At 46.3% G+C, this 27,883-nt stretch overlaps 1 protein-coding gene across 2 annotated transcripts; it reads right to left on the bottom strand.

Moving 5' to 3' along the window:
- Positions 1-134: 134 nt before the first annotated feature.
- LOC126544062 (uncharacterized) lies at positions 135-27,637 on the bottom strand. 2 transcript variants are annotated; one of them, XM_050191267.3, is made up of 4 exons: positions 27,475-27,637; positions 6,593-6,660; positions 4,107-4,594; positions 135-1,479 (listed from the first exon to the last, which is right to left on the bottom strand). In XM_050191267.3, exons 2-4 carry the CDS (start codon positions 6,645-6,647, stop codon positions 1,267-1,269), a joined length of 756 nt encoding a protein of 251 aa, XP_050047224.1. In that variant the 5' UTR covers positions 6,648-6,660; positions 27,475-27,637; the 3' UTR covers positions 135-1,266. The 2 variants fall into 2 exon arrangements, with proteins under 2 accessions (XP_050047224.1, XP_050047223.2); XM_050191266.3 differs by lacking the exon at positions 27,475-27,637 and adding an exon at positions 25,076-25,287.
- Positions 27,638-27,883: the final 246 nt, after the last annotated feature.

Raw genomic sequence — 27,883 nt, 5'->3', positions numbered from 1 at the left:
CCGTTACAGAAATACGCCACCGCTGCGGCGAGGTACAGAAGTCGTGAGACCATCTGTATGTCCGGGCCGCTTAGTCGCTTCAGAGGCACGTGGCTGCCCTCAATGCAGAAAAAAAGTGTAAGAGAAACTCAACGTTCGGAACACATGTGACATTTATTACAGTACTAGAACATCACCGGGTGACATGAAGCGCTTGTGTATAGTGAAGCTCCAAGTAAAGTTCCCACGCCGTGGAAACCGTGATTGACCAGTTTCACCGTGCAGCTCGTTCGTGTGAAGGCAGGTGAATCATGCGATGGAATACGTTGCGACTTGAGCGTAAAGCTGCGTAAATATTTTAAGCGTGCTACTCTATGGAAAATATAATTACATTAAATACAAATAACCGCGAATCGCAGCTGTGTATTATCACAGTTATCGCGCTTTCAAAAAGAGAGAAACGCGACGGTATAGTGCAGCGCTGTCGTATATCCTACAATCGTGTGCTTCGAACCGCTGGCCCACAATGCCGCGGATTGAATTGGTTACGCACAGCAACAAACACAGCCTATGGAAGCTCTTTCACAGTGATTCGGTCAATAAACCTTAGCATTCGTCATGCAGTGGAAGGGAACTGCGCGAATCGCCATTTCCTGCGTTCGGTTGTGCTAAAATATACCGCATACGTCACTCACAAGTTCGTGCGGCCCGTAAGTGTGCACACCACGATGCGGGACTTGCGACTCTTGACTCTCTGTTTCGCGTTGAGCTAGTCCGAGCCTGATCAAGCGTTCGCAAACCTTATAACTTGTTTTAATATATATAATATATATATATATATATATATTAATACGTTTACTTCTGGCTGCACTTTGCGTTTTTGTAATAACTACTGTTCACTGTTTGGCTGACTGTATAGCATGATTTCTTGCGAATATCGTAAAACCATCGAACACTCTCACAAAGCGCGTATAGTTGTCGCTGACGAAATTAATGGTTGGCGCAGGAGCGCGCGCAAACACATTTGTAATGCCCAGCTAAAGTTTACTATAACGGCACAGTAACGTGCGCGCGGATATAAAAGACCCTGAACTTGCTATAGTATTAGCTCGGCTTCGTAAGGGAGCGCAGGCATGAGGAGCGCCGTTGCTTATTGTGCCTTGCCCCGCGCGTTTCTTTTTTTCGGCGCATCGCGATGCCGGCGCGTACACACATCGGGGCGTTCTGCGGCGACTACGCGCACCGTGACCTTCCGCGCCCCCGCTCGTTCCCGTGGCCGCGCACGACCTAGCGCTTGCGGAACTCATTGAGCGAGGTGAGCTTGGTGCCCAGGTCCTTCATGGCCTCGTTGATGGCCATCGCTCCGTCGGTCTCCAGCAGCTGGATGATGCGGCCTTTGTTGGCGTTGACGGCCCAGTTGAGGATGCTGCGCAGCGCCCAGTTGAACAGGACGCTGGCGCCCGTTGCCCGGGTGATGCGGATGTCGCTCAGTCGAGCCACCTGCGCGAACACGCGCTCGCGTCATTGACATGCGGGCTCGGTGCACGTGCATGCTCGACACGTTCGCGGTAGCCGATTCAACACTTCCGGTGGTGTATGACTCGAAAGCAGACCTTTTAAGACGCGTCGATAAAGCTATAGTTGGATAGTTGGGCCACGGTATACGTTTGGCAGAAGCTGCCTTTGTACGATGGGAAATCACGCTGTGCGGGGGGGGGGGGGGGGGAGGGGAGGAGGATTTCCCAGTAAGAAGCCGGTAAACTAGTCCGGCAATAATATTCACAGGAAATACCCTAACAGAAATATATGTTGAGAGAAATGGAAGAAATCACGCCGAGTTTTCTAAAAACATAACTCAAGGAAATTCTCACAGTGCCTTTTGTCTTTTTTCGGGCTCTCTGCAAACGCCTCGATAAGCAGGATCGCGAATCATTAATTGCATTCTTGGAAAAGAGTGCCTCTGACCGGTTGGCGGAATTTTGGAAGTGCATCCGTAAGCGCTTTAATATACGTGGGGAGTGTTTTCGGCTGCTTGACTCTAGAGGAGTACAGGTCCAAGCAGTCGCGGATTGTTTTGCTGCCCTATTTTGTCGTCCTTATATAAAACTTCAGGTTTCAAAGCTGGTGTCAATCGGCAGCACACGACAGTTTCTACATCTAGTGCTGTGCTGTTTGATGAAAAGCTCATCAGCGAATGCCTTAAGCGTTTCAAACGTTCCCTATCCTGTGGCCCTGGTGGCAACCCCTCCGCAGTTCTAATAGCTTACGGCACTATATTTGCCCCAGTATTGACATCTATATTTAATATCTCTTCGAATGCTCCCACTTTCCATCACATGTAGAAAACTGCTGGTGTTTTTCCTGTATTTAAGTCTGAATGTAAAAACGACGTCTCGCATTATATATCGCCCGATTTCTCTTCTCTGTGCCATGTCTAAAATTTTTGAACTCGTTCTTCACAGCATATTGTCGTTTACTGTGAAGAACTCATTGATTCCCAATCAGCATGAATGTCTCACCGGCCGCTCCACCTCACAAATCTCGCAAGTTTCATTACACAGATCCCCGCGCCGGTACGGGGGGCAAGTGGACCAATTACTGTGACCTCAGCAAAGCTTTTGATGTAGTCAGCCGCTCACTGCTTCTGATCAAGATTACGCACTTTGGTGTTGACTCATCAATCGTCAATCTCTTGCGCAGTCATCTGCTCGAAAAATCATGTTATGTTAACGTCAATGGCCAAACGTTTTCTTTTTACATGGCAACCAGCGGCGTCCCTCAACGATCAGTAGCTATTCGGAATTCTTCATTCCTTCTATGTGCCAGTGAGATCAAGGTTTTTAAGTAAATTCATACTGTTGATGATTGTCGCATCCTGCAGTCTGCCCTGTTTTCTTTTTCTAAATGGTGCAAAGATAATAACCCAACCTTGAATGCTGCTATGACCAAAGTCACGACTTTCACATGCAAAACAACAAGCGTTTCTTTTTCTTATTCTGTAGATGCTGTACCATTGTGTAAGGTCTGTGAGATCAATGATCTCGGTGTACTTTTTGATACAACCTTACACTTTTCAGCTCACACTAAACGCATAGCAATGCGGGGTAGGCGCTCTCTTGTCTCTGTTTGCAGACTGTAGAGAGAATTCAATTCTCCTGCACCATTCCCCAAGTTGTACACAATAATCTCTATTCCTCAACTCGAATACGCGTCAGTCGTCTGGAATGGCATTTCTAGATCCAACAATGACATTATAGATTCGGGTCTAGAAAAAGTTTCTAAGCATATCTCATCACCGCTTTGCTAACACGGATACTGGACTTGATTCTAGCACTGTTGGATTATTGTCATTGCTCTTATTTCGCTGCCGACGTAATCGCGCTGACCTCTTGTTTCTTTTCAAACTCCTTCACTGTAATAACGTGCTAATTTGGCCTGATTGGTACACGTTTGAAGAAAACGAGTAACAGCGCTGAACGAGACTGAGACAGACGAATCGCTTCGTCTGTCTCAGTCGCATCCCGTTCAGCGCTGTTACTCGTTTCCTTCATCCTTCACGGTATCCTCACCTGCTCCGAACTCCTCAGTTGCATCATGTTTCGTATTCCGCGCAAGATCACCAGAGAACATAGACCTTTCCATGTTCCTTCCTGTCATCACCAGCACTCAACCGTCCACGGAATGGAGTCGATATAACTCTTATTTTCTTGGTCTTAATATTTTTCATAACTCATGCAGTGCTTTATTATTTCCGAGCTTTGCGTTATGTCATAGTTTCGCATATTGTTTAGCTGCCCTTCTCCTCGTTCTTCCTTTGTATTCACCTTGCGCCTTGCTGTGTGTACGCTCTTCTTTTCAAGATTGTTCTGTCATTGTATTTTTTTTACTTATATTCTCCTGTTGCTTCTTTTTTTTTTTCGTGTATGCGTGCGCCAGCACTCAGACCTCATGGTTGTTTCTGAGCACGCTAAATAAATAAATTATTATTATTATTATTATTATTATTATTATTATTATTATTATTATTATTATTATTATTATTATTATTATTATTATTATTATTATTATTATTATTATTATTATTATTATTAAACTACTTCGGGAACTTACGCGCGTTGCAGACATACCTTAAGCTTGCGGAGCGAGGGTGTGCCGTTGTTGTCGACATTGATGTCCATAGAGATGCTGACGTCCTCTACCTTGGCGCCCAGCTTGCCGCCGAACGGTATGAAGAGCCAGGTCCTCTTCCAGTCGGACTCGAGCACCAGGTCCCGCGCGCCAAGGTGCACGAGCACGTCAAACGAGGAGTCGCCGAAGCGGAAAGTGCAGTTGTCGCTGCGGTACACCGAGTTCACGCCATAGAGAAGCGCGTTGGACAGCACGAAGCCGTTGTACTGCAGCGTGCCCAGCGACGCCGGCGATATCTTGGACTGGATGGTCTCGCTCGTCTGCACCTCCTCCAGTATCTGATCCACAAAGTCGTTGGCATCGTTGATGTCGTCCTCGCTGTCGTCGCTGGGCTTCGCCGTGGTGGCCGGCGCGGGCGCCGTGTCGCCCGCTGCTGTGGACGCCGACGGCAGGTCGTCCGCCAGGGTCGTCGTGGTGGTCGACTCATCTGGCGAGGGAAGAATCGAGCCGTTTCAGGGGACGCAGCAGCCGGACAACCTAACCGAGCTGAGCTGTTCAGCCCTTTGCCTCACTTTGGGGAAGCTGTATTTACAGTCTGCAGAGTCCTGCCTTCATTTTCATATGCAGGACAGTAAGAGGGAAAACGTGAACGAAAGAGTGTGGCGCGCACAGTAGCGCGCGATTTGTCAAGCGTTTGTCAGCTACAAGAACAGCCATACAGACGCGACAGCCTGCCTGTGGCTCCCCGAGGCACCACGCACATTCTCTCGCTTAATCATTTTGCTGCTCCCAACCCCCACGCAGCAGCACTTTCGGACTCTCTGCTGTAAGTAGTGTATTTAGGACTGGCTCGTTAGACGGCTTCTCCGTAAGGAAGAACACCCGGTAGATCCACTTTTGCACGTGAGCTTTCAACACCAACAGATGTGTCGTAGAACTCGTTAAAGTTTTCTTGTCTTTCGTTTTGCGGTGGATTGCCGAATGTACGTCTTTGTAACGTTAATGCGAATGGAGTCGGGAAACAGCAAGCAGCAACCAGGAACGGTGTGCATGTCATGTTTGCCGAAACTTTACTCAAAATTCGCAGGCTTGGGGACACTGTCCTGTATACGCTCACAACATAATTTTGTTCCACTCTCTATGGCTGCTGCACCTCCACGCGACACACTGTAAGTCGCAATATTAGAACTTCCCGTGATGACTTAAACAGTGACGTAGAGAAACCGTGTGCAGTCAATAACTGAATAAGCCAGATTGAGCGGAGAAAAAGAAAACATGCATCTTGCGCATGTATCGAACCAACAAACTCGCGTTCAGCCGATCAGCGAGTTTACGGTCACTAACTCCGCCCAGGCACAATCGAGTTGACAGTCAGTGCTTTGTGTGTGTGTCTGCCACACGCCTGTCTCGTCTTTTGCGCTGTGCCGTTCAAAAATGTTGCTTTATGAACTAGCTCGGATTCAGACTTTAGTACCGTTTAGTCGTTTGGAGACGCGCTGCAAGGAGCTATAGCTGTAAGTGGAGCCTTTGAACTTCGTTTAAAGAAAAATGAGAAACGATACATTCTCTAATGGACACCGTATAGTTTCTTCACAAATCGTTTTTTCTTTTTTTTTTTTTTTTGCACACAAAAAATGGTTCCAAATTCCCCATTCTTCAATTTTCGCCTGCATTTTGGAACGGGTTCTCACAGCAGCACATGTGCAGCTGTAGGCGGGTGGAATCTGTTTCCTTGAGAAATTTCTAGTTTCAAGCCTCCGTGTTCAGTTATTTGCGAAAACTGGCTCTCTCTCATAAAATAATGACTGCCCTGTTTCCAGCTCGTGGCCTGCAGGGGCGCTGGGTGTTTACGTCCCTTATTCATGGACGTAAGCTGCGCGTGAAAGCCGTGTTTCATTTCATGCCAACTATAGTATACGCTTCTGTCAAACATTTCTTTTCTTTTTCTTTTTTTTTGAAATATTGAAGGTGTCGGAATTACTTCTTGCTGTCCAGAAACAAACATTATGGTCGTAAAAGGTGGAAATTACAGACATGTACGCTTGCGCAGAGGTTAAGAATGACTCTCTGTGCTTTCTTAAAAGTCACAAGAAATTACATCACTTATAACACAGGCGACACGAGCGTTTGTCCTTGTGTAAACAGCGGCGCACCCAAAATTAGCGGACACAAACCGCCCTGCGTTCAAGCTAACGCAAATGAAGCGCAAAAAAACGCAAGCAGGGCGCGGGGCTTTGTGCGTGCAAGGACGCTTGGGTGTGCTGTTTCAAAAACTCCCTGTTGTTTTTAAGTCATTGTTTTATGAATGTCTAATCTTATTTTACAACTATGTTAACGTTCGAGTTGGTACGAGGGCTGAGGAGGGCACTGTGTATAACATAAGCCACTTGTTATCATCATTGGCCCTTTTCCTATTCGTTTGTGGATGGTAAGCCAAAGCAGGAAATGCAAAAATGGCTTTAAAGGCTGAAAAACAATGGATTACCTTGGCAGAGACCGCCGGCTACTAGCCAGCTCAGAAGAATCAATCGTAGTATCATGGTTATATGGAATCTGGAATAGAAAAAGGCACCACTTTTTTAGGCATCGGCTCGCTAGCGGGAAAAAAATTAAAGAAAAGGAGGGAGGGCAGTAATGAATAATTTCTGGCCAAGTAGCGTGGTTTCGCAGTACCGTGCGCTTAAACTAAACGGCGGTGCATTCGTTTCGTTGTATTATTATTATTATTATTATTATTATTATTATTATTATTATTATTATTATTATTATTATTATTATGCAGATGTATAAAAAGGAAACACGGTCAGATGTATAAAATGTAAACCACGCCCACTCGTTTGTATAGGAGAGAAAAATAAGGGAGAAAGGAGAGGAAGAAACTCCAGAACACATTGATAAACAGAACTGTATATGGCGAACAAATACTTCAATGGCAAATTCCAAATCTCCTAAATAACTATGGTGCTATTATATATTAAATAGAAAAACCGACATCCTTGTTTATTTATTTTTTTCAGAAAACGGTAGAAACTGCCATTTTTGGTTAATAAATAAACCTTTTGTTTTTTGTAAATTCTCTGTTGATTATTGTAACTTATGTATAACTACTGTATGTATTCCCCGCTCCTTTGTTTATAAAGTATAGGACGTACTATACCGTATTTGATGGTGCTGACTTTACATTGTAATATATGTGCTGTGTATGGATTTTCTGTAGTCCTTTTTCCTTTTCTTTTTTTCTGCTACGCTTGTATTTTGTGCTCAACTATGTTGGCAAACCGAAATTGTTGTATTGCGTGCATGGCGGCTCCGAGGGCCCACTCACGTGACCGGCAGTGTCGCCTTTAGCCAAAGAGCCACCTCAGTATGTATTGTGTGGTTTAGATAAACACGAGTTAATCACATCACATCACATCACATCACCTACATTTTATGAGCACTACAGGCGACGGTCGAGTACCGCTGTTCAGAATAAATGTGGGACAGCTTCGTGAGTTGCAGAGTGTATCTTACAGAAAGTAAATGAGTTCGAAGGCCCGAGAGTGCAGAACCACGTTCCGAAATTCCTGACCGCGCCGCGAGCAACACAAGCGTTGGAGGTGAGAAGGAATCCCAATGCTAACCGATCGTCAAACGCGCACCGTGTGCAAGTGTTTGCAATATAGCGCACGCTGTGATCTTCGCCGCCTTTCGCTTCGCGTCAGCCGACCTTCGCGAGGCACTGCTGCAGCCGAACGAGCCGAAAGCTGATGCTCGGTTTCTGTAAACACATCCTTCAGCATTTTTTCGCTTCATCAACGGTACCATTTATCAGCGTGTGCCAGGCTGCTTGAACAAGCCGGTCACCGTGCTCTTGACTGTTCAACCCCAGAATTTTGGAAGCAACATTTCAATGCATCGTGAACGCAAGCAATGCTTTAGACTTCGCCAAATGACACATTGTGGCTACCGAAATTTCTTCACAGATAAAGTGCACTTATACGAGGCACCTACGAGGCAATCTTTGCTCTATTTTTTTCACGCAGCTCACAGTCCCACGACTTAATTGTGCATTATGCAGTATCAATATTGCTAACTACGGTCTGCTGTCCCACTGCGATTTGTGCTGTTATAAAGTGAATGTCTTGGAAAAATTTGTGACCAGACACATGCCCCCCAAGAGAATTGCCGATGTAAATGGGATGCTGTAAAGGTGTTTGTGTACTGTGAATTGTGTTAGTGTTAAATAACCACCGGTGGGGGCAAATTTAAACGGATGTTCTCCACTACACGACGTCACTCAGAGTTCAGGTGTTGCTTTTGGGACATTAAAACCACTCAATCAATAGGAGTTTGCATTTACCTTAATATCCTAGTGTTGAGGCTTAGGCGAGTTGGTATTTCAAACCAAATCGCACCATCAACTCGCACCAGGACCGCACCATCATTCGTCACAGAACACGTGCAAATTATTCGTGCACGTTTTCTGGGACCAACGATGGTGCGGTTCTCTCTCGATGCGACGTTTTGTGACGTGTTTCGACGATATTATCTGATGCTTTCTCGTGGCTATATAATTCGTGCCATCTGCTAATAAAACCAGTTGTAAGTCGGCGCTCTGTTTCTTCTCTTGGCCGCCTCGGCTGTTTCTTCCTTTTTTTGTTGTGCTGCGCCAGTTTGGGAATACATTAATATGGCAATTTAGGTTACAAGCGTCGAGAAACATCGAAAATCTTTGAAGCAGTTCTGCAGTACTTGGGGTATACATAAACGTACGAGACACGATGAATGAACATTGAGAAACAGATAATTGGCGCTGGCTAACAATTAATGGCATTATTGCTCTATAGCTGATGAACAAGTAAGCTCTTACAAGTACTTAGGAATTCATATCACATTCAGCCTTACCTGGGCAACCCACATTAATAATGTAAGGATCAATGCTAACCGCGCTCTTGGTTACTTAAGGCGAAACTTTTTTTAAGACTCCAGACTCTTTGAAATTGTTGCTTTATAAAACACAAATAAGCCCGAAATTATAATATGCTACAGCAGTCTGGGAACCTAATAACATAAACTTCACACATTATAATTAGTTCAGAATAACGCTGCTGGTTTTATTCTTTCGAATTATAACAGAACTGCCAGCGTAACAGCCATCAAAACTAGCCTTTCTCTTCCATCTTGTGAGCTCCGCGTAGAGTTTCCCGTTTATCATTATTTCACAAAATATTTCACCATACAACACTGCATGACGAATTCGTTCATACTCCACACTACGTATCCCGTCGCATAGATCATTCTTAAAAGGTTCGCGTTCCTTCTTGCAGCACAAATACATTTTCCCAATCATTCGTACGTCGGACGTCACTAGAGTGGAACCGCCTTCCCGCAAACATTGTATCCATCAGCAATAATTCTTTATTTCGTGATGCTTAGACAACATTACTTACTAGAATGCGGTTTCATGCACCTGTATACCTTGTATTTTTTGTAATAGCTTCTTTTTCCCCCTACTCATTGTATCCCTACCGAATTATTTGTCAAAGTGTATGTATGTTGTACGTTGTATTTTTTTGTCTTGTAATTGCTGATATTACCTGTAACCCACTCCCCTCTCTAAAGCCTTGAGAGGCCTTGAGGGTATAATAAATGAAATTAAATTAAATGAAAACATGCAATCGTGAACCAGAAGCAAAGCAATAAGCGCAGCAAGCTATTGCCAAGGACAGTTAACGTTAGTTGTTTATTCAGGGAAATTACTCCTTTGGTAGAACTTACGTCTGCTTCGTCTCTTTTGCGAATGGCGTGCGCATCATATATTTTGCTGTGCAGTTGATCGCTGTATTTTTTAACAGTTTACAATTTTAACAGATAGGCTTGCATCCACGTGTATTATTTCGTGAGGCCAGATTGCTGATCAAGACGTGCGGAGTGTGTAGGCGTTGCTCTTTAATAATTATCAATGTGGCGCCAATGAACTCTGCACGAACGACGACACATTAGCAACACCGCATGCGCAACTAGTGAGGAACAATTCACGAACCGCGCTGCATACTTGATTATACACGACGGCTTTGAACCCTTGCCGCTATTCACTTCACACTGCGAGTATTCGAAGAAAGGTCGGAGGAAAAGAGTCCTTAATAAGAAGAAATTTACAGCAACTGTTTCGCTGGTGTGCACTGTAGTTTGTCCGTCTGGAGGAATTCTCTGACAGCTTTCAGTTGATCCCAACATCCTCGAGCTAGAGAACTAACCAACCAGCATCCGTACCCTGTTGTAGCTTTGACTAAAAAGTTAGCACGCTTAAGCGACAAGGCGGAGATATTCCACTGGAGAGCAACCCAATACGCAAATTTCTGCGGCTTTTCGCTTGGGGGCGACCCGCTTCACGTGAGCGGACTAATGAGCAACGCTTGCGAACGACTTTTCGGCACCACCAAGGTCAAATGCGCGCCCGTCTCGCATGGAACAAACGTTTGTTCTTAAAGCCTGTTTCCGCACGAACGCACCCTTCGTACATATACGTATACTCTGCCTTCCTTTTGTATGGGCAGGCTGCAAATGCGACACGCTCTTTATGAATGCACAGGACGCACGGGTCAGGCGCTTATCTCCGGAAGCTCCCCGTGAGGCCACGCCGCTCCCTCGAATACGAGCTAGGAGCGGTCGGCTCTATTTCATGTCGAATGTCTGAGGTGGCGATACGTCGACCCGATTCGCACGGCATGAGTAATGCTGCTTTGAACTGGAGCGTCCTGAAAATACACTGAAGTTAGCCGCAGGAAGCGCTGTGCGCATACGGTGACAGCAAAACGTCTGAGCTAAGGTGTTGGTTTGGCAAAATTATAAGAGGCCTTCTTACTCACTACTTTGATCACGTAATAACGTGGTCACTACTGGTCACGTAATAACGCGTAATCGCAATTGCGCAGTTGGTATAAGAATGCAAGAGTAGCTGTGCATGCTTTCAACAAATTTATTGAAGATGTGTGCATCCCGCAATGTCGCGTACGTGCAAGGTCTTTAGCATTGCTCGGAGCGCATACACTGAATATGTGCTCTCAGATGCTCCCATTTTCGCAGAGGTGTGGGTGCATTCAATTTACGCCCTGGCCAAGTTTTCGCTTATGCAATGCACCGCACATCTGGCGATGGAAACACACACACGCGCTCTTGAACAAATCCGTTGCCAAAAACGACCCATAACAAATATCGGGGATAAACTTGGACGTCGTAACCGGTTGTGCCGGAAAATAAAGTTGTTGCAGTTTTGTTTACCGATTGCAAATTACATAAGTTTCTGTTGATAACGGCGATAAAAGTTGAACCTTGGCTACTGCCCACGCCAACATAGCCGTTACTACATCTGAATGCATGTGCACAGTGTGTGCCTTCAAGGATGTATGCGCCATGTGCTCTGAAAGCATCGATACTCATATACAACTGTTGACGTTGGCTTCCTTTTTACATAATCCACAGCACTTGCTGGATATTGCAGAATATTAATACATGAACGTTGTGAAGAGAACTTCGTCGTGGCAAGTGGGCGACTGTCAGAAACAAAGTCACAGCAAACTCTGTTCACAAAATTATGTTCCCTAAAACGTACAGCGACACGTTCACCAACTCTAAAACTTCTATTATTGCGATGAAGCTCTCTTTCCTCCTGCCAGAAGTGGTTATTCATAGCAAACTACGTAGCTTTCTTTGCCGTTCCGCCGTGATTGTTATCGATAAACAAGCACGAATCTTCTTCAAGGGCCGCTTTCTAGCAAATATAGGCGATAAAAACTCACGTCACTAACAATGATCCGATGTGCGCACGCCTTTCTTCTGACGGCGACGACACCGATAGTAAATAATTGTCAACATCCGTTAAAGTTGGAAACAAAATACAAGGTTAGTCCACGTAAGATGCTGTTGTGCGACGCCGGTGACCTCTGCTTGTCTGACGGTGTGTCTTAAGTCTCACGCAAGGAGGCGTGTCGTTTTCGGTGACCCGTTGTCATGGCAATATTGGTTTCGTGCCTACTCGTGTTTTGTCCGTGCGTGGCGTTTACTACTGAAGGGAAAGGTTCTTTCATCGAAACCGCACAGAAGAGAAAGAGTCGAAGAGCCCTTCAGCCAACAGTATAGACGCGGTGCAAAAAAGTTGCAACGCAAAGCCATGTATGGTGAAACACGACCCGTGACTAATTATTCATTCCCTGTTAGCGAAATTACAGCTCAGATCATAGGTCGTTTAGGTTAGATTAATAAGTTTGTTTCGCCGATAATAGAAAAGGAAGTAACAATTTGATGTTGGTGTGGAGCAGTTTGCCATGGTGCGATATATTTTGTTACATTGCAGGTAGAAAACTTGTGGACTCCGGATGAAGAGCAAGTTTCACTCTTGAGCTCTCACCGGAACGCTTAGCACTTGTAACTCGCATTCCTGGCTGTCGCTTGCGGGCCCGATGCATGCACGACCATATATGAAAGCGACTAATGACTAGGATTATTTATACGAAGGAAAAACTTTCTGAATTCGCCCTCTGGGTCACGTTCATTTACGCGCGGCTCTTCTAGTCACGCTGCAGCTTCTTTAAACACCGATTCATAAACATAGCCATGATTGCTACTCTTGGCGTTTCCCTATAAAAGTCACTCGATTTTATTCGCGAACTAAAGGAAGCAGTGTTGAAAGGGAACTTGAAGCGCATGAGACATCAATGCAGAAGTTCACATATTTCATTCATTGGAAATCACTGGCGATGTTTGTCTGGGGCAAACACCGATTTATTTCTGGCGGCGTTAATGTAACTCACAGCGCAATAAACAGTCGATTACTTCAAAGTCAGTGACATTCTCAACTGAATGGAGGTTGTTTCGTGCCTCGTTTTAGAAAAAGCTTGTGCATTTTCTTTAAGAAATGACGGGCATATTAAACCTTGCAATGTTCTGCTGGCAGGCAACTTGGAATATAAAATTACAAGATTAGCTCAGCTGTTGTGCCTCTTATACAAGCATTGGGGGACTAAAATGAAATGCGAACGCCTGAGCGTGCGTTCTAAGAGCATTACCGCGCTCTGTAACTGGGAAACTCAAAGGTTGTGCTTGTGCACAGTATCTTACTCTAGATCCTAGCCATACTATAGGGCCTAGCCTTTCGGAACAAGGCAGTTACAGAGCGCTGCGGCGCTTTCAGAGCGCAAGTTCGGACGCTTGCATTTCTTTTTAGTTCCCCTGTACTGTCGTGGGATTGCGTGAATGACGTTGCCAACACTCACCGAGCGGATAACGAGTCGGGAGGACGACGAAGGGAGGTGCAGTACTGCAGTTTGAATCACTGAAACTGCTGTACAGGAACGAGTCTGACGGGTGCATACAGCGTTGGGCTCTTAATAGACACATAAGAAACACTTTACCTCGCACCGTGTTCGTGTTTTTCTGTTGGGCGCTTATAATGCGTGCCTTTGCGCCTTAATTTTCATCATACTGTTCAAAATAGTACAATGAAACGCTTGCGACAATCTTCGCTGCGTGCCCTTGTGTTTCCTTTGCGTCCAACTGCGAGCTCCACTGTATGTCTATACAGCAGCATGTACGCACACAACGGAGCTGAGCTACCAAGTGTTTATGATGTCTGTTGACATACCGCAACGCTGCCTTTACAGCTGGGGAGAGATTAGACAGCAGTTTCTTCTACAACCGAGCTGCAGCTTCCCGACGTACGCCTCCTGCAAAGTGAGCTCATTTATCTCTCTCCCCTTCTTTTTTCCTTGCAACGGCGTGCTTGACCGACTTTACCGGCGCACGCTTTGCAGTGATTCGGCGCGAGCGACAAATGCAACGTTAGCGTTGTTTCCACTGCGAATGTAAAGTGACATCTAATGACGCGGAGAGAAGACATCTATACAGGTTTCGCACACTGAAATCACAGGACTCAGCGGCGCACCGATCGATCATTATGCAGGTTTGTTCGAATCGGTCTGGCTAGAAACTTGATGCCCTATACTAACGGGACCTTGGATTTTCTAATGGCTTTCGCAACTCACATGTGATCAGTGGCGCAGGGCGCGTTTCTCACAGCACTCGTTCCCAAGCGCTTTGTACAAGCCGTAATCATGCAGAACAGTGTCAGGGAAACTTGTTTGCCATTGGTTTGGCTACCCATTTCCAACAGGATGTTAGTCACCAAATGGAGTACGAAGTATTCACGCTAAATTGACGCCGCAGCCTAGTACGCGCGTATAGTTCTAAATAGCCTGTTCTCTCGTTATCTTTGCTTAACCTTGAGAAGCCCCGCCAGACGCTGCTGCTGCATTTGCGTTCCCGGCCTTCCTGTTATTAGAGCACCACGAACTTCTACTTCGCTACTCTCTGTTCACCCAACAAACAGTACCGTTCAAGCAACAGTAGCAACATTATGAGTGGAGAAGATGCACGGCGCTGCTGCATTTTCTAATGCTCCATTTCACTTCATCCGTTTGTCAGTCCATCGATGTCTGTTTTCATCAGCATTTACGACTCGGAAAGCGACGCTGCTGATACTTTGCTTTATCGCTTAATTGTTACGAGGTATCTGGCTTCACATAAATTTTAGCCTCTTGCTCTGTCTTGCTTGGCCGTCGTGTGGAAAACTAGCCGAAAGAGAAAAAAAAATGCAGACAAATTTCCGAAAAGAAAAAGAAGAAGGGAAGGGAGAGGAAGTCAGGAGTAAAACAACTGCAGAAATAGGAAATAAATAATAACAATGGCCAAACCGCTCAAAGGATATTAGAAAAAAAAAACAAGCAGATCCAACGCAGTATTGGAATCTAAATGACACGAAACTTGTTTGAGTTAGGTAGCAGCAGTAGCGGATGTAGCTGTTAGCTGTCTGCTTCACGAGGACGAAGACGATGTATGGTGAGTGTCTAGGAGAATTTTGTAAAACTATTATGGGTACCAGGCCGTCATGGAATTTCAGCGCCTAAAATTTTTGTGGAAAATTCAGTGGTGTCCGTCAAGACAATCGGAATTAGTGATCACCAGATTACGCTGCCGTGTCCCCCCTTTAAACCCGTATTTACACAGGACTCGTCTGACGCTATCGCCTCTGTGTCCACACTGCCAAGAAACAGAATCCCTAGATCACTATTTTTTTCTTATGTAGCCGATACAAATTATTAGTAAAAAGACTTCTAGAAATTCTGCGTGCTACGTAAATTAGGGTTAATCTGATCATCAGAAATAATACTATCCTTAGGTGCGTCACTTGTGGGTTTTAGCCACAGGGACGTGTTTGATGCCGTTTGCGGTTACATACAATCAACTAAACGAATAAGTTTTTGAATGTTCTTTTCTTTTCTCTTTTTTTTTTGTTTGTTTTGTGCGTTTTCTTTAATCGAATATGTAATACTTCAAAGCATTAAGTAAAAGTTCAAGCACACAATCCTTGGCCAATCCCCCAGTATGGGTACCATCCATAGTATGAGGCCATCATCATCATCGTCTCGTGAAGAATGTTGATAGAAAGTGTGTGCACAGTACGACACATATCTAAATACGTTTAAGGATTCATACCCCTTATGTCGCAGTGGCACATCCGTTATGGGGGATTGGCCACGAATGGGCACGTACCCAGTTGCACGTACCCATGCCGAAGTTGTCTGTTCGGGCACATATATCTAATGGCTCAAGTTGTCTGCTATATAGGCCTCGCAGCAGCCAGCAGCAAGGTGACTATACGGTCACGTACCCAGTGGTCCAAGTTGTCTATATATATATGCACAAATATATCCGGCATGGAAACGCGCCAAACCCCGGGTAAGAGGAAAAGAAAGCTTCGCTTTAAATAAGTGCACGATACGTAAGGTAGGCGTACGCAGCACATCGATGTCATTCTGGGAATATTCGTGACGTTTGATTGCACTCAACTTTCAGGCGTTCCGCTCTAGGCGATTTCTTTGTGTTTGGAGCATAACTCCTATCGGACCCTCAAACTTAAAAAAAAAAGGGGGGGGGGGAAGAGAAAACGCCTTTGCCCTTACTTTCTCTTGCTGAAACGGATGGTGCATCGACATTTCCGAGAATGAAGTACCAGATCGTTACGACGGGGCAGCTGCCTAGGGCTTTAAAGCAGGCTTACATAATGAGCGCCTATACGTTTCTTTCTTAGCGCCAGCTGGCATAGTCGGCGCTTTCTGTGCTCTTGCTACTCGAAACGAAACTGCAAGGCTTCACTGACGCTGTATTAGACAATACCGGATGGAGTTGTGAATCGGTTATGAGGTCCAAACGCAGCGCTGCGCTACCAACGGGAAATGGCCTCGTGTGAGTAACTGTGCTAGAAAGTAGGGCATATACACTGCTGCCCACTGCATGTAACCTCGCAGCGGAACGCCGGATTTCGAATTCTCCTCTTCGAGAACGAAACATTCAGGCGTTAAAATTTATTATCTTTTTTGTTACGGACGATCCGTAAAAGAAATAGTTTTCACACTAAGATTCGTCCGGCCGTTTGCCCCCGTCTGCCCCATTCATTCAATCACTCCGAAAGCGTATACTCTCCATATAACATTACAAAAATAATAATATAACGGGGCTTTTTGTTGCACCGAGAGACGTGTTCCTTCCATTTTACTTTTTTTTTTTTCTGGCGATGTTTGAAATGTTTGTGGGCCGAGTGCGTGGTTCAAAAGCGCCAAGCGCGACGCTGGGAACCATTCAGAGTGCAAATGTAATTGGCGACCTTGACGCTGCGCTTCGGTGTCACGGTATCCTCATTTCTAGGGAACACTTTCACGGTGTGTTCGACTAGCCTGCTTACTTACTTGATGCAGGGAGAGTATAAGCGCCTACCCGCGCCTTGTTGACCGAGGTATAGCACCAGCCGGTAGGACTCGCTTTTCTTCTTTCCCAACGTTCTCAAGCCATGCCGCACAGCTTATAAGTAAATAAATTCGCTGCTCTGAGACGGATTAACAAATGCTTCTGTGCTTACGGAGTAAAACTGGTTCGCCGTCATTATTCAAAATAAAACATCGCTTAAGAAAAAATTGCAAATCTGTATGCCGCCCTTTTGTGAACAAGAAAGGGCTGAAATGCTTGGCGATAGAAAAAAATTTCTTCTAATTTTATCCAGTTAATACGTAGATGCAGATGGGAGAAGAACATATTATTATTTTTTCTTTTGAAAACATATATGCATTTGACAGGAAAGGGAAAGCGAGGAGCAGGCTGGCAACTGCCACCGGAAGGGGCACAACGCCTAGCCTACTCTTCAGAAATGAGGTGACAGGAACACAGAAATGGAAGATAGGAAGGAGGGAAGGAAAGAGGAAAGAAAGAGCAACACGACAAATCTAAAAGAATAAAGTAGAACACACTGTACAGATCCCACACAGTAGAGCCAGGTCGCTGAAGGTCACGCAACTACAGAATGGTAAATAGAAGAAATAGTATCGACGTTACAAACTTGAACCTAAGTTAGTTAACTCTAGAAAAAATAAGTAGAGTGCGATGAGCCTGATCACGTCGAGATGCACAACCACTGGGGTACAAAAATCCGTCGAGGGCCGTATACCGCAGGCCAAAGAGATGATAGTCTCTCACTAGCGACATGCGCTGCGCACTGAAAGCAGGACACTCAAATATCAGGTGCTGAAGTGTCTCGCAGCAGCCTCAAGACGTACGCGATGGGCTGGCCACACGTCCTTGTCTGTATAAACGTTCGCGCACGTTCACGCAGCCAACCCTCAGCTTGAGTATAGTTGCGCTCTAGCGCGACGAGGAGAGCCTCGGCCGCGAACACATACATACATACATACATCTCTAGCAGTAGATGCAGCCGTATACCACTGCCGATTAAGATAGAAGTTACATGTTTTGATGTTGACCAGATAGCTGTGCTATTTCTCTTGAAATAATAGCAGCACGGAAATCTGTATAGGCGCGAGCAAAAGTGGGAATAAGTCCATTAGTGCCCACGTATGGTAGACAAAAGAGCTGACACAGCAGTGAAGCGCTGACTGCACTTGGAAGAAATCGACTGCCCTGTCATGAAGTTCGTATACGAGACAAAAGCGTCCGAGAGAATGGACGAGAAAACATGGCTTATTCCGAAACGTGTGGGGCGTTTCTTGAACCTTTAGTGCGCGGTTTTATTCCCCTGCCATGGCGGCAGCATACGATGGGGGCGGAATACAAGATGCGAGGTTTCGGTGCACATCAAATAACGCTAGGTGGTATCGTAGCTCCAGAACAGCTTCGGAAAGACTCCATCAATCTACCATGTTTTTTTTTTTTTTTTTTTTGATGACAAAAATAAACAGTCTTAATGACTAAATGGCTTGCATCATAGCATTTCTTACAAAAATTGCTTGCACATTCCACTACATATTTCGGAAAATGAGAGACATATGTTGATTTGATAAAATTTTTGTTGAGTTCGGCCGGAGGCCTGACATGCCCTGGCCAGAATGCTTACAGTGAAAAATGAGATGACACACTTCGCGAACACGGACAAGCTATGGGCACAAACGAGCTCATACACGCACACACGTGCACTAGCATGCTATTAAGCCTTGTTGTGCTAGGGAGCGCGAGAACAAAAAATTAAAGAAAGGCATGGAGGTTAACTAGACAGACGCCTGGTTGGTTATCCTGCGCGAGCGAAGGTAGATAGAAAGAAGAAAAAGGGCAAAATAACGTAGAAGCTTCGTTGTCGAGGAAGGCCGGAAGCATCTTCGTGGCTCACAAGTGAAAAGGGGAAGATGTTTGTCGAGACTTTGTTTCAACACAATGTGGCTAAATGAGCGAGCGAGGTAGCTAATGGACTTCATTGGGCTGATTTGTTCGCGTTGTATAGCTGTTGTGCAAGCGAGGCTGACGCATCTACGACGTTGTCACTTCGGCCTCCTGCGCACTCCATTGCTTGCGTTTCTTCAAGCATCATATATGTGTTCGCGTAGTGGACGGTAGACAGAGCGCAGAAAGTAAACAGCGGGTATACATACCCTGCACGAGGGGTCTGTACCGGATGCAGCGCGGTTGTAAAAAAAATCCCCGGCTTTCTCGCTTATATTACTGCCGTAGAAAGCAATGTATCTGCGAAGTTCACTTTTCTATCGCACAGGATAAGAAGAAAACGAAGGTTATTGCGAACCCCCGCTGCTGGCTGCATGCACTCTTAGCTCCAAATTGCTCCGAAATGAAGTCATGCCCCTTGCTCAGCCGTTCCGCAAGCCGCCACTTCTACCGGGAGAAACGTCGGCGCGGTTTCTTGGAAATCATGTCCTGACATCATCCGCTCGCCCTCATTGAGAACTAGGTCGCAAAGCAGAGAGCGACAATGAGCCTCGAAACGCAGCTCGGTGTTACCGGATGCCCAACTGCACAGATGAAACGCGTCATTCATGTCCGTGATAAAAAAAAAAAATGTCGCGTGCCGCCGCTGTTGTGTCCACTTCGGCCGTTACTGAACGCCTTAAGTGTCTGCTGCTGTCATCAAAGACTACCAAATCGCCAAGTGGGTGGCTTTGTCGCCCGGCTTCTCATACCAGAGTGCAGTCTAAACCTATGACCGCGTAAGCCGCTTTTAGCGGGGCAGGAAACAAATAACACGCCCCCGTACAAGTTTTCATAAAACACTCCCATGAAGGTCAACATCGATCCGTATTAGTCCTGATCTACGTTTCCGTCCCACCAATTGGCAATGGTGCCAATTTCCAGTATGGTTCTTGCGTTGTATATAAGAGGATTTGGAGGATGAAAGAGTGCTGCGCTGACGAACTTGAGAAAACAAAAGAGAAAAGAGGAGCGAACAATTTTTGGCCGCTCTCCGCCGACGGGCCTCCCTGGCGCGTTGCGTAGCCTCTGCCGAGGGAGGAGGTCGCGTTGCCGGAACGGAAGGGGCTACGTGCGCCGAATGCAGCGCACCGAGCCTGGCGCTACCGGGCGTGCACAGCGTGCCGTCCGGCGCCTTGTGCGTGCTGGGCAGGCGCGCAGCCACTGCACACCTGTGGCGGAACCTACGCCTCCGGGCGTCTTCCGTCAAAGTGGGGTCTGCCTTCGTATATCTGAGGCGAACGCCCACCGACTGAGACGAAGTTCTCGCTTAGAGGTTGTAAACACATGCAGGTGCCTTCTTCGGTACTTAACACAGCTTTTTGCTCGGCTCATTACATGGGCGGCCCGAGGCAGGGTGAACTAACAGGGTGAAGCCCGACCTGAGCCGTAGTTCTCTCACCACTTTTGCTTCTTGAATCATCGGACACGCATACGGTGTTCGCGGATACCTCTAGCGCAGATTAAGCTAACAAAGTAAATGTTCAACCTTTACATCGAGGTTATAAATGCCACCGTGTGCCTCGCCAGTAACATGAAAGCCTACCCTGTGAACTATCATAAAAGGGAGAGAGAACTAAACAAAAATAGGGTGCAGACTCGTGCAACAGTGCACACCTCTTTTTTTTTTTTTACTAAAATAATGTTACTGCGGATATAATCGCTATGTCATTCTTTCATTTTTTTCCGCCAAGATTTGTGCGCCACAGTAAAGCCGATTTTATTCCACACTACCATGTAGAACCGTGTGGTCTGAAGGGGTAAGTTATGTCGTACATCTGTGATTGAACTTTAAACGGGGCTTTGTGTGTGTTGTTCAAGTGGTATAGTGGGTGCGATACACACGAGAGGGAATGCGTCTCTTTTCCCTATCTATGGGCGCGTCGTCCAACTCGGATGAGCTTGTGCGGAGCGCGCCAGAAAGCTATAGCTGCTCAGGCTTGGCGCATCATCTTGCGAGTATGTTCACACAGACTGCTTGTTTATTAGTTTTCTTACAACGCTTTCCTTTTTCTCATATATGCGTCACCCCTCCTCCCAAACCTAAGGTAGCCAACCGGGCACGACCTTGAAAAACCTCCCTGCCTTTCCCCCTTCGTCTCTCTCGTGTCACCTATGATGAACAAAATCTACGTGCGAAGCTTTGCATGGGCGATGATGAATATCTGTAGCGCCAGAGTGCTTTCCACTGGCGCGATATTTATTCACGAGATCGCCAGATCATATTCCTCCTTGGCAGCTTTGGCGGTCGTTCTCTCTCTCCGTTTCCGTCACACTTCAGCAGCCGCGGGGGCTTTCTACGCGCCTCTAACTTGGTTTGGTCAGGCGATGCTGTACTCGGAAAGGTCGTATAAGGTAACTCCGGGCGCTATGTGGCAACGAACAGGGTAAAACCTTTATGAAATCTGAAGGGACTCTGCGCTTGTTCTTGCTGTTTTTGAATGTGCATTTGTTTTCAAATAAGATCTGGTGACGAACTCACTCCAAAGCGTCACGTAGTTTTGAATGCCGACAATACCACACCATATATCTTCGAATCTATACTAATCTCCACTTTGTTATAACTTGACCGTGAGTTTTACTCTACATTTCTTTTTTAACTCCCGGAGTTAAAGCAGGAACCCGTTGTCCTGGTACAAGGAAAAAGGCACTGAGTGTATTAGGGACTTAGTAGCCTAATTCAGCTCACCAGACATTAGCTCGCTCGGACTGAGTGGCGCTGCGATCCGGCAACGCATCGCGTTACAGGAACGCCAGTAGTGGCCACGAGTTCTCATATGCCTGCGAATCTTGGTCTGAAACCAATTGCAATTCCTTCTCGTTATTAAAATGCATAGTATCCCCTTTCTTTTGAACGTTGCTATTTTGTTCATACGTCTCTCTCTCTCCCTCTCTCTCTCTCTCTTTCATTCGAAAAGAAAATAAACCACGACAAAAAAAAATCAGAAGGTCGTCAGCTTTTTGACAAACTCTTGCCTCGAGAAAGAAGCAAGAGGACGGGCGCAACTTCTGCGCAATGCGGCTGAGTGCTCCGCGATAACGTCACGGGAGTCATTTCGGCATGACGCAATAAAGCACCCTCGCGCTGTTAGCAGCGACGCGCGTCCGCTGCTGCCGTAAATTAGCCGGACAGAGACTGAATAAAGAGACAAGTGACCGTGTGGCTATAGGACTGGCGTTACTTTGTGCTGCACAGAGATAACACATCGGAACCGCCCTTTACGCGAGAACATGGTGTGTCCTGCAGTAAACGTTGCCGCCTCAGTATAGCGATTGCCTCGATGATAAGTATGCCACGATGCAGTCGTCTATATATGTATATATATATATATATAATCTTTTACGGCGACAAGGGGAATCTTGACCTCACCGAAGGAAACATCTGAACTATTGCGTCGCCGCCGAGGTTTTGCTCCAGACGGTGCTGGCGCGACTGAAGTGTGCGTGACCGGTTTGGCGAGTGCCTCACCGGTTGCCAAACCGGGGTAGTTTTCACGGGTGCGTCCGGTTTTTTGGATATATTTCCGCCAATTTTTGGAGGCCCTTGTCGTTCGTGCCCTGCCTGAGACACAGAGACCCACGGGTGACCCGCACGAAGTCGCCTCCATTCCACCTTCACGGGATTTTTTCATCGTTTTTTTTTCCTCTTCCGATGCACTCCTATCCCCTTACGGCCAGTGCCAAGAAAATACGGCAGGTCGCCTCCCGTGGTGCCATTACTGCAGTGCCGTTAGCGTCTGATACAGAAGTGCATTCCAGCTTTGTAACCTAATGGCTTGATTTGTTCTTGTTTTTTCTGCCTGCGCAGCGTAGGTCTTCAGTGCTGAGAGATGTGTCGGCGTGTAAATTCCGTATCGTTTTGTTTAAGTCACGTGCTACTTAGAATCAAATAGAATAAAATGTTTATTTCGAGACAAATAAGTATGCGCAAGTAAATTCCAGTGCGCATAAGCCTTGTGGCGTGTGTGCGTGTCTGGGCAGTCTCGGCTCATCAGCACCTATTTTTTTTTAATGGCCGTCATCAGTAAAAGAGGGGAAAACACAGTAGCCATGGTAATTACACAGAAGCTTGTGAACAGTTTTACAACTGGATCAAAAGTTAATGCGTAAGTAATTGTACGAATGAACGTAAATCACGCATAAAACAAAGTAATTAAATTCATTAAAAAACGTATCAGTATCAGGCAAGTACACAGGAAAAAGAAGAAAATATTCAAAATTTAGACAGTCCTGATAATAAAAAGAGGGTTAAAAAGAAAAGTGCAGATGCACTGCTTGATAACAGCGTACAGCTAAGTAATAGCGCTTAGTGGGCACATATATCGCTTCTTTCCACGTCATTTTAAATGTACAAATGCTTAATGAACGACCTGATGAAATTCCAAATTTAAGTGAACTGGAAGAAAATCTAGTTTGCAAGTTATGGAAGTAAAATGGAATATAAAAAGCACGGCTTCTCCTTCCACATTTTGTGAACACCTGTGGGAGTTTGCAATTATCTGTATGTCTCAATTGTCTCTGTCTAATATTTTCAACTTTGAAGGTAGTGGAGTAGTGGTATTTAATTATAGCATCGAATACAATTCATCTGTGTACGTCAAGCATGCTGAAGCGGTTCATAATGTGTAATGGGTCGTCTCCACAATGTGTTCCATATGCTATGAGAACCGCTATCTTACGTAGAAATGAATTTAATGAGTTGAACTTGTAAGCAGATGCAGGACCGTAAACTGTTAATCCATACCTAAAGACAGATATGCGCAACGCCTTATAAAAGGTCTTCCTCAGGGATGCACCACAAATATATCTTGAATTATGCACGCAAACACAAACCTTAGACGCTTTGCTAAATATTCAATAGGGGTATTCCAGGATAAATATATGGGTATTCCGGGTAATTGTCCTTACTGCTCCGCAAATAAGGGCCATTACCGTTTCCTATAGCTGCCATTTGCGCAATAGACGTACGCACACATATACACTCCAAGGACAGCGCTCTTGGCGACTCAGAAGTTAGCGCTCGGATGCACACGACTTCACCCGGAGTTGATCGCGGTCACTGTGCTAGCATCGCCGCAATCGCTGGGCAACGCGATCGTGAGGGCTGCCGTGTTTGGTAAGCAACTTAAATTTTCGCTGCTGAATACGCTCGCGCTATTTTTCACGTAATGCGAGGGGAAATTTTTGATAGGCGGTTTCAGAGAGCAATCGTTTTGCTCCAAGTATCAGGCTGTCTACGACCGGTTAAACAAACTGAGCGAAACAGCGAGAGAGGTAGAGGTTAATGAAAGTTGAAGACGTCAGCTCTGTCACATGCAGGGCTCAGTACTTTTGATTACAGCGATTGAAATGATGCAAGAACGGCACGAGGAAAAGTAAACGAAAATTAAGTAATGAAAAAGCAGAAAGAAATCGAGCACAGATATACAAAGCTAGAGTAGTTTCTATAGTCCTGACCGGCTAGGTTAAGCAGCTGCTGCTTCATCGTGGTTCGCATTGTGTCCCTGTGTATTGCTGTCTCAGCGACTTGTAAAATGATTTCTGCACGTACATAAAATGTCCTTGACGCTAAAATCGCGGAGGTATTGCGCCTGCAATGACGCAGAACATGGTAATTGCGAATGCGTAAGCTAAGCTAACGGTAATGGTATGACCTAACGCTCATGGTATTTGTGTCTGCCTAAATGTGCAAAGTGGTTGAAAACAACGCCACACTGCTGGTTAATCCTTTCTTTTTTTCGTTAGAGTCACTAAATCACTGAAGTAGCTAAATGAGGCATTCGTCAGCAACGCACGCACTACTTCAAACCAACGGTGTTATTATGACACGTCGTTTGAGCCACTTTGCTCCGCAAGACATGCCGAACGCGTGTGGAAGCAACGCCGCATTACTGGTCAGGCCTGTCGTATATGAAAGATATTGAACCAGGCAGATCAACGTTTATATAGCCAGACATTACATGCGCTAGGATCGCGCGCACCGGCTCTAACAAAGTCTGCGGCACTGCAAACGATGAACAAAGGCCTCCTTGAGTAGAGAAACTATGCCTTGACAAAATAAAGAAATAACAAAAGAAAGAAAGAAAGAAAGAAAGAAAGAAAGAAAGAAAGAAAGAAAGAAAGAAATGAGGCTTGCATAGCCACCTCTTGTGATTCGGGTCTCGTAACTCACCCGCCGTAGCACTGCCTCCACATTCGACGCGGTACACGAGCGCTGTTGGCTGCCGACGTGGGGAGGTGGCAGCCCGACTTTATACAGCGGCCACGGGGCCCATTTCGCGCGCTACCGACACCCCTGCAGTCGCAGCGCATTGGCGGAAAGTGCGCTCCACTGCACACCACACGTCGTCAGCGCTGAGTTTGCGCGCTCCGGAAATTTGCGCCCATGAACTTCGACGCTTCGACCTCGTACTCTCTCTCTTTCTTTTTGATGCCCCCCTTCCTTGCCGTTGGATGCAAGCGAAACAAAAAAACGCTGTTAGCTTGTTTTGCTATACAGCGATGACGTGATGGAATGCCTGTTATTCCATACGATGTAAACGCGCGATGTTGGTGGAGTCGCGCCTAGCTGGTGACCATCTCGCCGCACAAGCGAAAATGCGCGTATATTAGTGGTGAGTGCGCTACACGTAGCTGCTCGATGCGCGAGCTGCCATTTTTGAACAACACGAGGCGCGGACAAACGGCCGTCTCGAAGCGTTGGCCGTCCACTTGTTGCCTTTAACGTTTGGCACCCTCTACTTGAGGTTTCGTGAAACTCTAGTTGCCTGCACTTCTTTATTCTTTCCGCGAATGAGCGGTAATTTGCTAAACACGCCGACATTTGTTATTTTTCTGCTCACGACCCGAAAGCAGAGAGTCGCATTTTCGTTTTGTTTTTATTTAATGCAAGTTACATTTCCATGGACGTGTATCTTTCGCGTGCATTAACGGCCACTTCATTATTTGTTTCGTTTTTGTTGGTTTTTCGTTGCTAGAGAAGTATGCACACCGCTTTGCCTCTAATGCCCCGCGTACCATAGAGATAAAGGTCAGCTGTTATTCTTTAAGTAAAGCCTTCTTTTACACTTTTTGCTTCAAGCAAATGCTTCCCTCCCTCTCTCATTTTAATAATAGTATAAACAAGGCAGACACTTAAGTGCTCGAAGAGATAAACATTAAGCAGTCATATTTGTGTATCGCAGCACGTACTAACGTCTTTGAGAAGTTTTTTAATAGGTTTCCGAGCTGATAGAGAAAGTTTTGTTTTTTGAACATTTACGCATTCGAGTCTGTGCGAGCTGTGAATACGCGATTCGTTGACTCTCCACTGAGCGACCGGTGCCCGTTATAGCCTTACAGCGCTCATGGCCGGTCTCTGACGGAGGGCGTTGCTGACTTGCACGACGTGCCAGGTTTGGCTTGGAACCGCTCCAGGCAGTCTGCGACTATCACTCAAGCTTCAGCTAATATCCCATTCACAATGCACCGCACGAACATGAGTCATCCAGCATCGTTATTATAAACATGTCTTTCTAATCCCAAGTACCCACCAAACCTCCGGGTAATAGTATTATAGGGTGTGCTAATCAGTGTTTGCGCCTCGAACGGCCGTGCCCTTTACTCAAGCCAAGAGACAAGACCATTATCGAAGGGTGGCGAAATCATCGAACGCAAGAACACATCCAGAGAGAGAAACGATTATTGGTTAAAACGCACGCAATTCGTACGGGAAGTATATTCTACTGTGATCTAGTAAGTTATTACGAGAGCACACTAAAATTTACTTCCCGTAATATACACTTCTAGAGATGTACCCTCTCATAATCTCAGTTAATTGGAAGAGGGAGGGTGGGTGATATGTGCCGCAATTACTTCATTCATTCTAGACATTTCAACTGAACCCCACACGCAATGGCCCTGAAATGCTGCAACGTTCGGGATATGTTAATGCATGCATGCACTGTGGGCGTCGGCAGTGTCTTTTCGCCATACGAAAATATTCTCTACAATGAAAGGAACAAATACAAAATAGCTAGGCACAACAGTGTAGAATGAATTAGCTGGCACATTGACCTCAAACATGTGATAGAGAAAAAGCTACAAATAGTCCTTTGACTCGCACGGCTTTCCTAAGAAAATGGTCAAAACAGTGGGGCATTGAGGCCAGCAATTAAGGTATTCATTCATTTACAAGTGCGCGCGATGAAATTTAATTCACAGCGACCGCCCACTCGCGCGCGAGGTGTCTCCTCTGTGCCCTCGTGCAAGCTGCGCAAAGCGTGCGTGCCGAGCGGAGAAGAGACATTCAAGGCGAAAGCAAACGACGCGCTCGCGAAGAACGCATCGCGCAACATCTCTGTCACGCGACACTCGCTGCTGCCATTCGCCGACAGCCTTTATCGAAGGGATTCAATTCTGACGAGAGAACCGTAGAACTGTTCTCGAGACGGAGCGTTCTCATCTTTCTCGTTCTCGCGCGCAGCGGCAGTGGCTTGACATCGCGTTGTGGTTCGGCGAAAACCGAGTCAGCCCGAATCGGAAGCACGCGCTACAGGGCGCTGCGGACGGATCCGCCGTGCTGTGGCTCACCTGTGGGGCGCCGGCGGTTGCGGGACGATGTCGTGCGGCGGCGGCGGCAGCGCGGAGTCCCGGCGGGGAGCGTTCCGGCGCGCGCGCGTGGTGGGAGCCTTTCGCCGGTACACTGACCCAGCGAAGCGCGCGCCGATCAAAACGAAACTGGTTCACTCTCGCCGCGGTAAGGGCGCCGCGTGGCCTTGGCGTCGTACCTCCGGAAGGAGAAAGAGGGCGACCGGTTTGCGACCGCCCTCGCGGCCCGCTGGTGCTCTCGCTCCTCCTAATCCTTTAATTTCCCGACGGGCGGCGCGAAGAAAACAAAGGAAGCACGAAACGCGCGCGCACCCCAAGGACCATGCCGCCACTCCTGCGTATGAAGGGCGAGGAGGGGGCCACTGCGCTCGGGGTCCAGCCGCTGGGAAAT

This window comes from Dermacentor andersoni, chromosome 1 (assembly GCF_023375885.2).
Source record: "Dermacentor andersoni chromosome 1, qqDerAnde1_hic_scaffold, whole genome shotgun sequence".
Classification (NCBI taxonomy): Eukaryota; Metazoa; Arthropoda; class Arachnida; order Ixodida; family Ixodidae; genus Dermacentor; species Dermacentor andersoni.
Note: the sequence above shows the minus strand (reverse complement) of the source record. Positions and strands in the feature narration are given on the sequence as shown.

What these genes read in the sequence shown, in the direction of transcription:
- LOC126544062 (XM_050191266.3), bottom strand. Translation starts at nt 25,215, where the DNA reads ATGCGCTGCGACTGCAGGGGTGTCGGTAGCGCGCGAAATGGGCCCCGT. An exon ending in AGCCGGCGGTCTCTGCCAAG is followed by an intron (nt 4,595 to 6,592) that starts GTAATCCATTGT and finishes TTCCCTCGCCAG; the next exon opens with ATGAGTCGACCACCACGACG. An exon ending in CCTCGCTCCGCAAGCTTAAG is followed by an intron (nt 1,480 to 4,106) that starts GTATGTCTGCAA and finishes GTGTTCGCGCAG; the next exon opens with GTGGCTCGACTGAGCGACAT.